This window comes from Mus caroli, chromosome 11 (genome assembly GCF_900094665.2).
Source record: "Mus caroli chromosome 11, CAROLI_EIJ_v1.1, whole genome shotgun sequence".
Lineage (NCBI taxonomy): Eukaryota > Metazoa > Chordata > Mammalia > Rodentia > Muridae > Mus > Mus caroli.
In genome coordinates, this window is record NC_034580.1 from 45078072 (window position 1) to 45092353 (window position 14282).

Below are 14282 nucleotides of genomic sequence, written 5' to 3' on the forward strand. Positions count from 1 at the left end.
CAGCCTGGTCTACAAAGTGAGTGCCAGGACAGCCAGGGCTACACAGAGAAACCCTGTCTCAAAAAACCAAAAAAAAAAAAAAAAAAAAAAAAAATTGAATGTTGTATTTATACAAGCAATATCCAGTGAATTTTCTTAGTTATCTCTAAATTCTCAGGTCTCAGCTGCTGAGAAAATTCAACCAGGCTCAGATGAGGGGCTTCATTCTCTTCTTGTTGCCTTAATGTTCTCTTTCGTTCTTGATATGTGAAACTGTATTTGGAAGTTGGGTGGTGTGGGAGGTAAAAGAATTTACCAAAGGCAAAAATAGACAAAGAGAGAATTTATTGCAGTACACTGAAGTAGAGGGTTAGTTTCAGGGTGGGATCATGGGACTGAAAGGGAATTGAACGTCCTTTATGACAGTTGAGAGGACAGATGTATGTGAGAGCTCTCTAAGTAGGTGGACAGGCAGGTGTCTTGTTACTTTGCCAAGTAGTAAATGTTACTGTGGAAGAGGTCAGGCTCCAGGTATTCCTGCAAACTCTAGGGATCACTAGGGATCAGCCTTCAGATGATCATGGCTGTATTGTTAGAAATGGGGATTTTACGTTTACTTTTGGCCTTCTGTGTCTATTTTTCCTTCCTGACTGATGAACAGGGTCATTGAGAACAGGCTTCTGCGTCTTCAGAGAGGAGTGGGTAGAGATGCCTCTTGGCTTTGCTGACTCATCGTCCAAGGGTCCCAAGATCTTAGGATGTAGACACTTGAGAGGCATTTTGCAGAGAGGAGTAGCTATCATAAGGCTAGAGTATGACATCATTTGGAGACCTAGAGGTTCTCTGTGGCAGGAGACAGGCATCACTGGTGGTACTAATCGTTAATGTCTCTGTGACAAAGCCATCTGGAACTTGATCTGAAAAATTCCAGAAGGTTGAAGTGCGGTCCAACCATAAAGCAGAATTACAAACTAAAAAAGGTGATGGAGCAGCCGGGCAGTAGTGACACAGGCCTCTAGTCCCAGCACTCGGGAGGCAGAGGCAGGCAGTCTCAGAGCTCCAGGACAGCCAGGGCTACACAGAGAAACCCTGTCTCAAGTAACAACAAACAAATAAAAAAGACAGTGGAGCCAAAACTAACCCAAATGCAGGTGGCGGAGTTACCCAGGTCTCTCGGGAGAGTTACCCAAGGGGCTGCTGGAGTTTGCCAAAAACAAATATGGCTAGGTGTGGGAAGGGTCAGTAACTGAAAATGTGGGACACAGTAAGAAGTCCTATGAGAGGGCAGGCAGGATGGCTCAGGAGGTAAGGTGTTTGCAGTGTGAACTTGGGGACCTCTCACACCGGAAGCTACACAGAGGTCAGAGGAGACAGCCAGACCCACGACGTGTTTGCTGTTCCATGTGATCCTCTCCATATCATGTTCATATCATTTTTTAAACAATTAAAACATTTTTTTAAAGATTTATTTATTTATTATATGTAAGTACACTGTAGCTGTCTTCAGATGCACCAGAAGAGGGCATTAGATCTCTTTATGGGTGGTTGTGAGCCACCATGTGGTTGCTGGGATTTGAACTTCAGACCTTTGGAAGAGCAATCGGGTGCTCTTACCTACTGAGCCATCTCACCAGCCCCCAATTAAAACATTTTTAAAAGAAATCTTAATCCCAGCACTTGGGAGGCAGAGGCAGGCGGATTTCTGAGTTCGAGGCCAGCCTGGTCTACAAAGTGAGTTCCAGGACAGCCAGGGCAAGAGAAAACCTGTCTTGAAAAACCAAAAAAAAAGACTTGGTAGAAGGACAAACCACAGCCATGTCTATTCAAACCATGGAAAACTGTCAGTGAAGGAGGAAGAAACACAGGGTGGAGGGGAAGCCCACTCCATAGAGAGCAGGAAGGCAAGAGCCTGCTGTTCACAGGGAGCAGAGACTTGAGGTTGCATCTTACTCTCCTGTCAGCCCTGTGATGACGGAGAGAATGGAGATAGGAGACACGTGCCAACCAATATGGTCAGTAAATGTGCCTTGGGCCCAGGGATGCCCAAGAGCTTCTGCGGTGCCTGAGGCTCTATCGGCCGAGAGAGGCCAAGTAAGTGTGGGTGTTTAAGATGAGCAGACAGCCCAGCTGTGTGGAGGCTGCTTTTGATTGATTGGGTTTGATTGTGGTGGTTTTACAATAATAGAAGAAACCCAGAGGTGGATTATTTCTACAGAGGCAGACATTTTTATTCTGATGGACAAATAAGCACCCTGAAAGGATTTATGGCAGCCGAGAAGGGTTTGCCTGGTGGAGCACAGTAAGGGTAAGCATAGCACAGTCCACACACCTCCTAGGGGGCTGGAAAGATGGCTCTGCAGTTAGGAGCTCTGACTGCTCCTACAGAGGACCTGAGTTCCATTCCCAGCTCCCACATCAGGTGGCTCACAAGCATCCGTTAGTAACTTCAGCATCCTTCCCCAACATACACGTAATTAAAAATAAAAATAAATCTTAAAAACAACAACAACTCTTCCCATGTGGATAATTGTAGAGTCCGGAGCTGTGGCTCATGGTCTGCACCTGAAGTTGCCCTTTAGGGTCCTTTAAAATGGACGGAAGCCTGTCACCTGACTCTTACTGTAGGTCTCTTGGCTCAACCAGGTCAGGCTGAGAGTCCTGGTCACGAGACAGAAGAATTTGACTTTATAACATTGTGAGTTATTTTATTTTGGAGTTATACTTTCCCTTTTGGCTTTTAAGACCAGGTACATGCTAGAAATTAACCTTTTTTAATTTTTTTAATTCTAATTTAAACAAAAAAAAGATTTATTGGGACTGCAGAGATAGCTCCACAGTTAAGAGCACTGGCTACTCTTTCAAAGGACCTGAGTTCAATTCCCAGCATCTACATGGCAGCTCACAGCTGTCTGTAACTCCAGTTCCAGGGGATCTGGCACCCTCACATAGACATACATGCAGGCAAAACACCAATGCACATAAAATAAAAAATAAATCCCTTTAAAATATTCAAAAAATGTATTTGTTTTTCTGTGCACTGATGTTGTGTTAATGTTCTGCCTGCCTGTATGTCTGCAAAGGTGCTGATCCCCCAGAAGTGGAGCTGCAGACTGTTGTGGGCTGCCATGGGAGTACTGGGAGCCAAACCCGGGTCCTCCTGAGCTCTCTCTCCAGCCCCTTCTCAGCTGTTTGTTTGTTTGTTTGTTTGTTTGTTTGTTTGACAAAGTATAAACTGTGTAATGTTGGATGGCCTGAACTTACAGAGACCACCTGCTTCTGCCTCTCTAGTTCTGGGATTAAAGCCCTGTGCCTCTGCTGTTTCTGGCTATTTAAAACAAAAATAAAAAACTGAAAGTCAAATATCCTAGGGATTTGAGTAGTTAATGTTTCCTCTTCCCGTGATGTCAGCTGTTGGGAAGGGGTGGGGTCTTACTGAAGTACAGGGTACATATCTCCTCCCCCCACACTTCCCAACACCCCCCCCAATAACTCTCCTCACTGAAGGATGAATACTGGTTGGAGTCCCACCTCACGTTTCTCCGTGGCTTCTCTGAAGAAGAGGGCAGGTGACTCACTGGCCTTGTAGGGCAGCTTTAGGGGCGGTCCTGTTGTTCCCTGAGTCCTGGCCAGCCTCGGGAAGGGAGCCCCAACACTGCCTGTCCTTTTTTGACCCTTTTATCCTCATCCTCCTTGGCTCAAGCCTCCACCCAGGACAGTGCTATCAGTCTTAAAGAGGAAGGAATGGACTTTAGTTAATTAAACTTGTGTAGCATTTAATTGAAACTTAGAGAAAAAACAAGTTTTAAAATAAAAATTGATTTTATTAACTCATTTTTAAGTAGTTAAAAGCCTGACAGATTTTTTTTTTTTGATAAAACATAAAATCTGGGCTTACAAGCTGGCTCAGTGCCACCGAGCCTGATGATCTGAGCTCAGTCCCTAGGAGTCACATGGTAGAACAAGAGAATAGACCCCAGGAGTTGTCCTCTGACCTCCACATGCATGCCCCTTCCCACAAACAAACAATACACATACACGTGAAAAAAGAAATTATAAAATATTTATTCCTTAGCTATCATCAGAACAGATCAATATTTTAATAGAGTTTTATTTATAGTTTTAAAAAGCCTAGATTTTATTTCTATATCACTAAGATTTGACCTAGGTAATTTTAACTTGGTTATACATCTTTTCACTTAATGATATATATATATATATATATATATATATATATATAATTTTTTTTTTATGTGTGTTGCTGTTTGCCTGTGTGTCTGTGTGTCAGGTTCCCTGGAACTGGAATTACAGAGAGCTGTGAGCTGCCTTGTGGGTCCTGGGGATTGAACCCCGGTCCTTTGAAAAAAACAGCCAGTGCTCTTAACCACTGAGCCATCTCTCCAGCCCCTTTAAGGGTCATCTTCCACAGGCTTTCTATGGTATAGCTCAGCGTTTGTTCTTACTGTTCTTTCTTCATTCTGAAAAACAAAGTTATTTTACTTTAGGACAAAATCTTCTTTTACTAAGCAAAAATCCGTATTTAAGTAAATCCCCAAATTACTTTCATGCTTACATCCTGTATGCTGTTTTCTCTTATTTACTGGTCTTTGTTTGGTTTCTTCGTGATGCACTAAAATACTTCATGTTGAAGATTTAGTTAAGAGGTGAAGCAGCATAACATATAAACTTGCCAGGATGTTAAAGAACTGGGTCCGAATCTATATGACGTGATGTAATCATTGAGGATGAGCTGTCTGCACATTGTTCTTGATTAGCTCTTAGGCAGACTTCACTGTCATTTGGAATGTAAAAAAAATTATAAACATTTTTTTCTTCTTGGTCGCACAAAAGTCCAAGAATTACAGAATGTTACATTCCAGTAAAAGCCAGCCAAGATGATAAAAGTCCTGCACGGAATGACCTTCAGTTAATGACATTATCTTAGGAGAAAAGGCAGAACACACAGAGCCAAAGAAAGGATTTTTAAACATTAACAAAGGCATCATCAGTTCTGAAGAACTGGGAGACAGTAAATGGTGGCTTTCGCTGTGAGTCCGGTGACAGCAGGCTGGATGGTGGCTCTCACTGTGAGTCCAGTGACAGCAGGCTGGATGGTGGCTTTCGCTGTGAGTCCGGTGACAGCAGGCTGGACCAAGCACACTTGCATTCTTATAGAACTTTCTTCTTACAAGGAAGCTAGTTAATGGTAATGAGGGCCTATGAAGCTGTGGCCCCGAGAACCGGGTCTTTCTTGGATTTAAGATGCTGCTGTGCCGCCCTCTAGGCTTCACTGTTGTCTCTGTCTCCTTTAGTAGCCCCATTGTTCTGCCAGAATGGTTATCTTGCTCTTTACACAACAAGAAAACCTGTTTTAACATTTATTTCTGTGGCCACCAAAGAATGATAATGACCAGGGCCACCTATCAAACAGGAAGTCTTTAGCTTACGGCCACAGCACACGTGTGGAGGTCAGAGGATAACTTGCAAGGGCTGTTTCTCACCTTCCATGCTGTAGAGCCTGGGGATCAACCTCAGGTTGTCAGACTGGGCAGGAGGTGCCTTGGCCCTCGGAGCTCGATCACCCGCCTTGTGCCCTTTTCAGCAGGAATTAAGACAGCCCTACCAGAGAGAGGGAACCTGGTCTTGACAGTCCCCAGAAGGGGAAGACAATGTATTGTCGAGTGTCTGAGTAGGTGTGACTACTTGGGGCATTTGGCTTTTTCCAGAAATGCTTCTGTTCTATCTGCTTATATCCCAAATGTACAGCAAGCAAAATTTTCATTGTTTTCAAAAACAGTTGAGCATCTGCCAGTTCTCTCAAGGCCCCACCACTAGTCCTGAAACATTGGCTACAGAGATTACGCAAGGGTTATAGACACCAGCAGAGAAGGGGAGGTAGAGCCAGGAGAGCCTCCATGCCGGAGCAGAGGAAAATGAGGGTTCCACAGCAGTGGAGGTGGTACAGAGAGTGTAGATCCTAGAGGTTTGTTAGAAAGAACAGGGGTGCAAGACAACATGGACCCTGTAGAGGGGCAGCCACACTTCATCCCTAGAGTCCTGTGTTCCCTTAACTGTGACCCCACAGAGTACCCCTCACACTCCTCAAAGTAAAACTTGGGTTCACTTTGTAGCTACTCATTATTCTGGAGCCAGAGAATATTCAGGCTCCTCACAGGGGGACTCAGCCTAAAACTTGGCCACAGATCAGTCATGAAAGGACAAGTTGTGGAGAAACAAAAGCCTGGTCAGCTATGTGCATGTCAAATTAGGAGGGAAGCAGTGGTCGCCAGCAGCAGAGAGAGGAGGACAGGAGGAGAGGGTGTGAGGCGACTCTCAGAAGGATGAGAGTGGCCCCACCTATATGGAGCACAGCACGTGGTGGTCCTCCTTTTCCGGTACTATTTTGGAGTTAGTTTCCAGATGTTTTTATTAGACATATGTCTTTACAGGTCAGGCTTCCAGGGCTTGGGACCTGACGGATGAACTCCCTGCATTTAATCTTGCCTCAGGAATATGAGTCGATGGGCAAGGGTTAAAAAAGTTAAAACAAAAAAACGGGCTGGCGAGATGACTCAGTGGGTGAGAACACTGACTGCTCTTCCCAAGGCCCTGAGTTCAAATCCCAGCAACCACCCGTAGTAAGATGAGGCCCTCTTCTAGTGTGTCTAAAGACAGCTACAGTGTACTTACATAAAATAATAAATAAAATCTTTAAAAAAAAAAAAGTAAAAAACCAAGTAACTCGATCATAGTGCCACAAGAGATTAAATGCAGCTGGAGAGACTAAGTAGGATAGGGGTCAGAACCTAGTGGTCTTGTGTAACATAGGAGAGGCCCTAAGTTTAGTCCTGAGTACTCTGTGTGTGTGTGTGTGTGTGTGTGTGTGTGTGTGTGTGTGTGTGTGTGTGTGTGTAGCAGTATATGAACTGATAAGAGCAGAGCATTTAAATGCTAAACATAAGTCCGTTGTTCTGTCTGCAAACAGGGAAATTCTGTCTGAGAAACAAGACTACCAAATGCAGCTGGTTCACCAGTATGGCAGAGCCACGTCACCATACAAAGTGAAACTGTGTTTCTGTGAATTCAGTGGACTCTTGGGAGGTTGATTTTTTTTTTTTTTTTTTTTTGGTTTTTCGAGACAGGGTTTCTCTGTGTAGCCCTGGCTGTCCTAGAACTCACTCTGTAGACCAGGCTGGCCTCGAACTCAGAAATCCGCCTGCCTCTGCCTCCCAAGTGCTGGGATTAAAGGCATGTGCCACAACTGCCCGGCGGATGTTGATTTTTTAAACCAAGTACCAGAACCAGTGAGATGGCTCAGTGTTATGGTAAAGGCACCTGACAAGCTAAGCCTTGATCCCTGGGACCCACGCAGGAGGAGGAAACACGTGACCCCTGGAAGTTGTCTTGGCCTCCCTCATTTCTCTCATGCTGGCACATGTGCACACACACGTACATAGAACATAGATAACTATAAAAATATCTCAAATAAGAAACAGAATTATAGCTGGGCGTGGTGGCACACACCTTTAATCCCAGCACTTGGGAGGCAGAGGCAGGCAGACTTCTGAGTTCAAGACCAGTCTGGTCTACAAAGTGAGTTCCAGGACAGCCAGGGCTACACAGAGAAACCCTGTCTCAAAAAAACAAACAAACAAAAAACCAAACAAACAAACAAACAAAACAACAACAACAAAACTTTTGGTGGCGATGACACTAATTCCAGCACTGGGGAGGTAGAGTCAAAAGGATCTCTGTGAGTCAGGCCAGCCTGGTCTACATGAGTTCCAGGATAGCCAGAGTTACATAGTGAGACCCCATATCAAAAACAACCAACAAACCCTCAAACAAAGCAACAAACACGAAGCTAGGTTTACTAAGTATAAATGTTATATCCAAATTAGTTAATTTTAAAAAATTTAAAAGTAAAGGGTTTTAAATTTTATTTAGATTTATTTTGTGTGTTGTTGCTTGTATGTATGTGCACTAGGTGTGTGCCTAGTGCCTGCAGAGCTCAGAAGGCATCACCCCCTGGATCGTGAGTCATAGATGCTTATGAGCCATCTGTGGACACTGGGAATTTAACCCAAGTCTCTGCAAAAGCAACTATACTCTTCACAACTGAGCCACCTCTCCAGGAAAAGTAGAGTTTTATTACACTTACTTATATGTATGTAAAGTTTCTTTTTAAGATTTGCCTAAGAGCCAGGTGGTGGTGGCATAAGTCCTTAATCTCAGAACCTGGAAGGCAGAGGCAGGTAGAGGTCTCTGTGACCTGAAGTACCTGTACTTAACTGTTTTACCTGGCTGTCCTACCCCTCAGTCACAAGGAGTAAACTACTCTGCCCACACCTCCTGAAGTGCTGAGAAGTGAGTGCCTCCCATGAGGGCAGCAGGAATGTCCGTGACACCTCAGGACAGCCCTAGCCTTGCCAGGTCTCGTACCCACTTGCTTCACCTTCCCTGTCCTACATCTTCCCTTAAGGTCTGTGGAGGAAGCTGTAAATGGCAGTGAAGAAGAAAATGCAGGCCCTCTGCAGGCCGAGGCTGGGAGTCAGCAGGTAAGCCAGTGCCACTGCCCCACCCTGTCCCCTGGGCCGCCCAAGAACAAATTACAAGGCATTTAAAGGTCTTAGTTGGCTTCATTTGCCTGTTAGAGTCAGGCGGGACCTTCAGTCCATAAACCAGAAGGAGTGCTCCAGTGAGCTGAGTAGACAAGCTGAGGGGGAGAAGCTGAACAGAAGGTAAACTGACACCTCAGGTGGCTTCCTTTGTAAGTTGACAGGGAGACAGAACCACAGGAAAGACTGATGGCTCAGTTCAGCTTCCTTTTGGGACTAAACATCATCTAAGAGAGGGCTGCTGCGGTATCCGTAGACACTGGCCTCTTAGGGCATTGGGCCACCGTCTCTCCTGCTTTCCAGGAATTGACAAATTTCAGTTCCAAGTTAGTGATAGAGTGCCAAGTTACCACATGTGACTTGATTTTTCACTTGAGTCTGGTGTGTTGGAATCTTGTGCAGGCTAGCCCAAAACTGTAAGTATTAACAGTATTCATTAGTCACGTGTTTGCCTCGTACGCCCAAGGCTGGGGAATCAATGCCCAGCAACAACGAAAGTCATTGCTTCAGCAAATGCTTATTGTTGCATCCTAATGACAGACACTGGAGTGACGCTGCAGGAGACACAACGGTGAAAGACCATGTCCTTTTGCAACGGTGCATACCTCCTCGCCTGCTCTATGACCTGGACTTCCCTCATCTGCTTGCAGAACTCCCTGAGCCTCCCTTCCACCCTGCTGCACCTACCCTCCCCCTCCCTTGCTGCACACTCACTCCTCAAGAGCAGGAATGGCAAGCTGTGTTCTCTAGCCCTAGAGCCTGAAGAAGGCTTACAAAATAGGTGCTCAGCCAGTCAGGCACTGTTGGGTGGGTAGGGACTGGCTTCTTTTTTGATTTGTTTGTGAGACAGGGTTTCTCTGTATAGTCCTGACTTTCCTGGAACTCACTTTGTAGATCAGGCTTGCCTCGAACTCTCAAAGTTCTGCCTGTCTCTGCCTTCTGAATGCTGGAATTAAAGGTGTGCGCCGCCTCGCCTGGCTAGTGACTAACTTGACTGACATAGTATTAAACCAGGATGCTGCACTGTGACTACCAGTGTGGTGTATAGAAACTCCTGCGACACATCTGCAGCTATGACCCTCCTCTGCTCATGACTTAAATCAGCCACCATCTCTCTGCACTTAGCTTTCATAGTTTATTTTAAACAAAGGAAGCACTTAGAAGCACACAAAAAGCCCTTCTAACATGTGTGTGTATCCATGTATATAACATGTGTGTGTATCCATGTATATACACTTCTGCTCAGTCTCCTCCTCCTCCCTCTTCTTCTCCCTCTCTCCTCTCCCTTCCCTCTCTCCTCCTCTCTCCTCTCTTCTCTTCTCTCTCTTTCTCTTCTCTCTCTCCTCTCCTTTCCTCTCCTCTCCTCTCTCCTTCCCTCCCCTCCCCTCCCCCTCTTCTCCTCCCCTCCCCTTCTCTCTCTCCCTCTCCCCCCCTCTTTCTCTCTGATACACGGTTTCTCTGTATGGCCCTGGCTTCTCTGAGTTCTGGCACTAAAGGTGTGCGCCATCACACCTAGCCCTGTTTGGGCCTTTACAAAGATTATTTTATGCCATTCTTACTACAAGTAATACCTGGGGCTGGGGATTGGGATGCAGCCTAGGGTAGACCACTTGCCTGGTGTCTGTGTGACTAGCCCCAGGTTTGAGCAACAGTACTGACTCCTCTCTGGAACTGTATAGTCTTCAGGAATTTTCATGTTTGAGGATTCTAGAGTGTCAACAGGCAGTTGGTGCGTGCCTTTAATTCCAGCATTCAGGAAGCAGAGGTCGGCAGATCTCTGAGTTTGAGGCCAGCCTGGTCTACAGAGGGAGTTCCAGGACAGCCAAGGAGACAGAGAGAAACCCTGTCTAGAAAAAAACAAAAATAAACAGAAATCTGGAGTGTCTTGGTACACCAATTTCATGTCTTAATTATTTGCTATTTGCAGTTCCCTCTTCACTGTGCATCATGAGTGAGCAGTGGGAGAATGTTGACACTGTGAAGGTCCGTGACAAGCCTGTGTACACCAGCCTACTAGAGCACTGGTCCTCAACCTGTGGGTCAAGACACCTTTGGGAATGAACAACAATTTCACAGGGGTTGCATATCACATGTACCGCATATCAGATACCTTATTACAATTCATGAGTACCAAAATTGCCAGGCAGTGGTGGCGCACGCCTTTAATCCCAGCACTTGGGAGGCAGAGGCAGGCGGATTTCTGAGTTCAAGGCCAGCCTGGTCTACAGAGTGAGTTCCAGGACAGTCAGGTCTATACAGAGAAACCCTGTCTTGAAAAACCAAAACCAAACAAACAAACAGTACCAAAATGACAGTTATGAAATAGTAATGGAAATAATGTTGTGGTTGGGGTCACCACAACATGAGGCACTGACTGTATTAAAGGGTCGCAGCATGAGAAAGGTTGAGAACCAGTGTTCCAGTGTTGTAGTCTCAGGGCAGGCAGCTGTGTCCACATTTTGCTCTACTAGAAGTCTTTCCTAGTGATTCCTAGTGATGAGAGAGAGACATGGGTCCTAAGAACTCTGACCTAAGCATTATGGGGTGGGCTTAGGCTGCTTTAAACTCTGAGATCTGCCTTTTGCTCTGGCATTTAGGCACCGTCTAAGCCCCTCGAGTCCCGTTGGTTGAAGTATCTGGACAAGGGCTGCGAGGACCAGGAGCTGGACAGAGGGAGACCAGCTCTTAAGACACAGCTTTCAACCAGTGCTGAGCGGCCAAGCAGTCCAGCCCAACCCAGGAAGAGGTGCCAAGCGGGTCTCATCCGGCTTTCCCCATGCCCACACTACTCCTGAAGGGGGGTGGATGCGCAGCCCCAGAAGTCACTAAGTGGGACTCTTTAGCCATCACTGCTAACCATCAGAGTGTGCTGTCTGGCAGAGGGGAGCAGAAGGCTAGCTAAGCCATTAGCCTGGATGCCTACAGCTCCATTCCTGAGGAGGAGGCTGAAGTAGGAGTGCCATGAGTTCAAGGCTGGCCATGGAAGTGTGGCCAAAGTAATCAGTGGGCCTGGAGTTTTCTCCAGATCTCCATGTGTCTTAGTAAGTTTCCAGAGAAACTGTGTTGAGCTCAGGATGTTGCATGACTCTCAGAGGACAAAGGAGATTGAAGTTACAACTTCAAGTAAGAATAGTCTAACAACTACAAGCCAAAGAAGAGGCCTGGCTGGACTGCTCTGGAGGTGGTGTAGGAACCTGTAAGAGTTCATGATCCCTTCCGTCAGTCAGCCCAGATGATCGATCATCTCAGTTGCTTTCTGTGAGATCATTGGATGAGATGAGAGCTTACTTGCTTCTTTCCTTTTCCAGGAGATGGAATCGGCGCACAGGGCAGCCTGCACACAGCCTGCATGGCCAGGGTGTGGACAGTGTTGAGGACAACTTTGAACACCAGGTCAGTGACCGTGAGGCCAACGTAGGATTGCATGCATATTTGCATACACAGAAACACACATGTGCAGTGTTAGGGCTTTAAGCCAGGGCCTTGTGATAGGCATAAACATCATTACTAAGCGATGCTCCCAGCCCCATGGAATTTATTTGTTTGGTTTTTGTTCTTGGAGACATGGCCTTGCCTCATTGCCTAGGCTGGCCTCAAACTTTTGGGCCCAGGTTATAATATCTTCTCTGTGCCTCATGAGCACTAAGACTGCAGACATGAAACTTTAGATATCTTATATTTCTTCACAGTTAATAAGAGATTTATATACTAAAAAGTACAACTTGTAACATGAGATTCATGTCTTTTCTCCTTAAAGCTATGTCCTAAGGCTAAGCATGGTGGCACATACCTTTAATCTCTGCCTTAGGAGACATAGATGGGTTTCTGTGCATTCAAAGCCAGTCTAGTATACTGAGCAAGTTCCAGGGTACATAGCAAACACTTGTTTCCTCCCACCCCACAAAAAGACCAATTCGTGAGCCAGGTGGAATACACCCATAATCCCAGCCCTCAGGAGACTGAGGCAGGAAGAGCTCAATTCAAGGCCACTCAGACACACAGCAAGACATTGTCATGGGTGTTATCTCATGCCTTTATTTCACAGCCAAGAGGACAGCTTGAGACCTTGGAGTCAACCAAGGCTGGTGAGTAGGATTTGAGGCAAGACTAACCCTGTAGAGTGGAGGAACTTTGTTAGCCTGGTCACAGAGTTGCCTGGGCTTCTGACTGTGGAAACACATTGCTTATAGTATGCTGATGCTCAGACCTAGTGGGCCCACTGTATATTCAGCACAGCGATGGAAGCCCTAGGAATGAGAGTTCTTCCTCTAAGAGGTGAAAGGCCGCCAGCTCAGCCTCAGACTGCATGCTGAGCAGGGCACAATGCCCAGAGACAGAGTTAAATTTTGATGTTTCATGAACTACCTAGTGATCTGGTAGGTATAGTCCCATTATATTGACTCAGAATCATGGTTGTAAGTTACAGAGACTTTGCCATGGACCACATCCTAGACCAAACATATAACTGAGTCAGTGTCCAGTATCACCAGGCTGCTATTTTAGAGGAACTGACTTTGGAAGCGTCTGAGTTCACAGCAAGTTCAGCGGCCAGCATCATAGTCTTTTCAGCATTACCTGGGCACTTGTGGTGCAAAGACCCAGTGTTACTGTCACACTGTCCTTTGGAAGCAGTGAAACCGTGTCCTCTGCAACTCTGGTTTCTGAGCTGGGAAAGCCAGGCCTAGCACCATGTCACACCCGAGACCTCAGTGGAGCCACCTGGGCTCCTGCACCACAGTCCAGCTTTGAGATGTCCTGGCCAAGCTGGGAGTGTGCAGGCATGACAAGACTGCAGCTTTTTAGGTGGTCAGTGTCTAGGCCCCTTCCTGCTCACATCTCCCAAAGCTTCCCAAGAGAAGGCTCACTCAGTGGTAGGATGTCTTCTTTATATGAAAATGTGGTCATGGGACTTATCAGGTCAGGGTAAGGCGGGGAGCATTGTAAGACTGATTTGTTAAACCTCATAATGACAGCATGTTCCTGGTCTGCAGGGATTGGCAGTGGTTTTGCAGAAAGCAGGGTTTGCTGAGCATCCTGCCAAGCTGAGCGCTTTCTCTGCTTACTTTCAGGACTCCACTGGCCTGTTTGGAACAGAGCAGCAAGGCACCAGCCCTGCCCTCAGTGCTGCGAACCACACCAGGGAGCTCGGTTTTCCTAGGTGGAAACTACCAAGTCCTGTTACACAAGTTAATGCCCCATCTTCTAAATGGGCACGGTTTCTCCTGTCACCTGGAAGTAGTCCTCAAGTGGATGAGAAACCATCAAGTCCTCTGCAGGAGGGCACCATGCTAGCTGACCTGGCACAAGGGACTGTTGAGAACAAGACTCCAGTGGAAGGCCACTTCAGCAGAGCCCCTGCCATTAGGCCTCCTCAAGCCATTCACACTACCACCCCACAGCTGGACAGACCTGACAGGAAGACCCGAGAGCAGCCAAGGGCCATGGGGACTCCTCGAGCAGATGGTAGGCCTTTGGCTCAAGGGACCCAGAAGGCTCCACCCTTGCAACTGCACAACCTCTTTACAACTGGAGAGGACTTTGATGACGACCTGTAGCCTTCACTGTCCTGTGTCCCTCGATGCCAGTCCTCCTTGTCACAGACTGGGGTGCTCTGGAACAAATAACCCAACAATAAACATGCCTGTCAACAGAGTCCTCTTGCTGCTACACTAGTAAGGATGACAGGCT

General features: G+C 46.4%; 1 protein-coding gene across 1 annotated transcript in view; it reads left to right on the forward strand.

Annotated features, from left to right (window-relative positions):
• Mrnip (MRN complex interacting protein) overlaps positions 1–14246 on the forward strand; it is a 27166-nt gene extending 12920 nt beyond the window's left edge. Inside the window, exons 4-7 of the mRNA XM_021175523.2 lie at positions 8459–8534; positions 11192–11340; positions 11903–11987; positions 13664–14246. Coding sequence (XP_021031182.1) covers positions 8459–8534; positions 11192–11340; positions 11903–11987; positions 13664–14149 — 796 coding nt within the window. The 3' untranslated portion in view covers positions 14150–14246. The remainder of the gene's footprint in view (positions 1–8458; positions 8535–11191; positions 11341–11902; positions 11988–13663) is intronic.
• Positions 14247–14282: the final 36 nt, after the last annotated feature.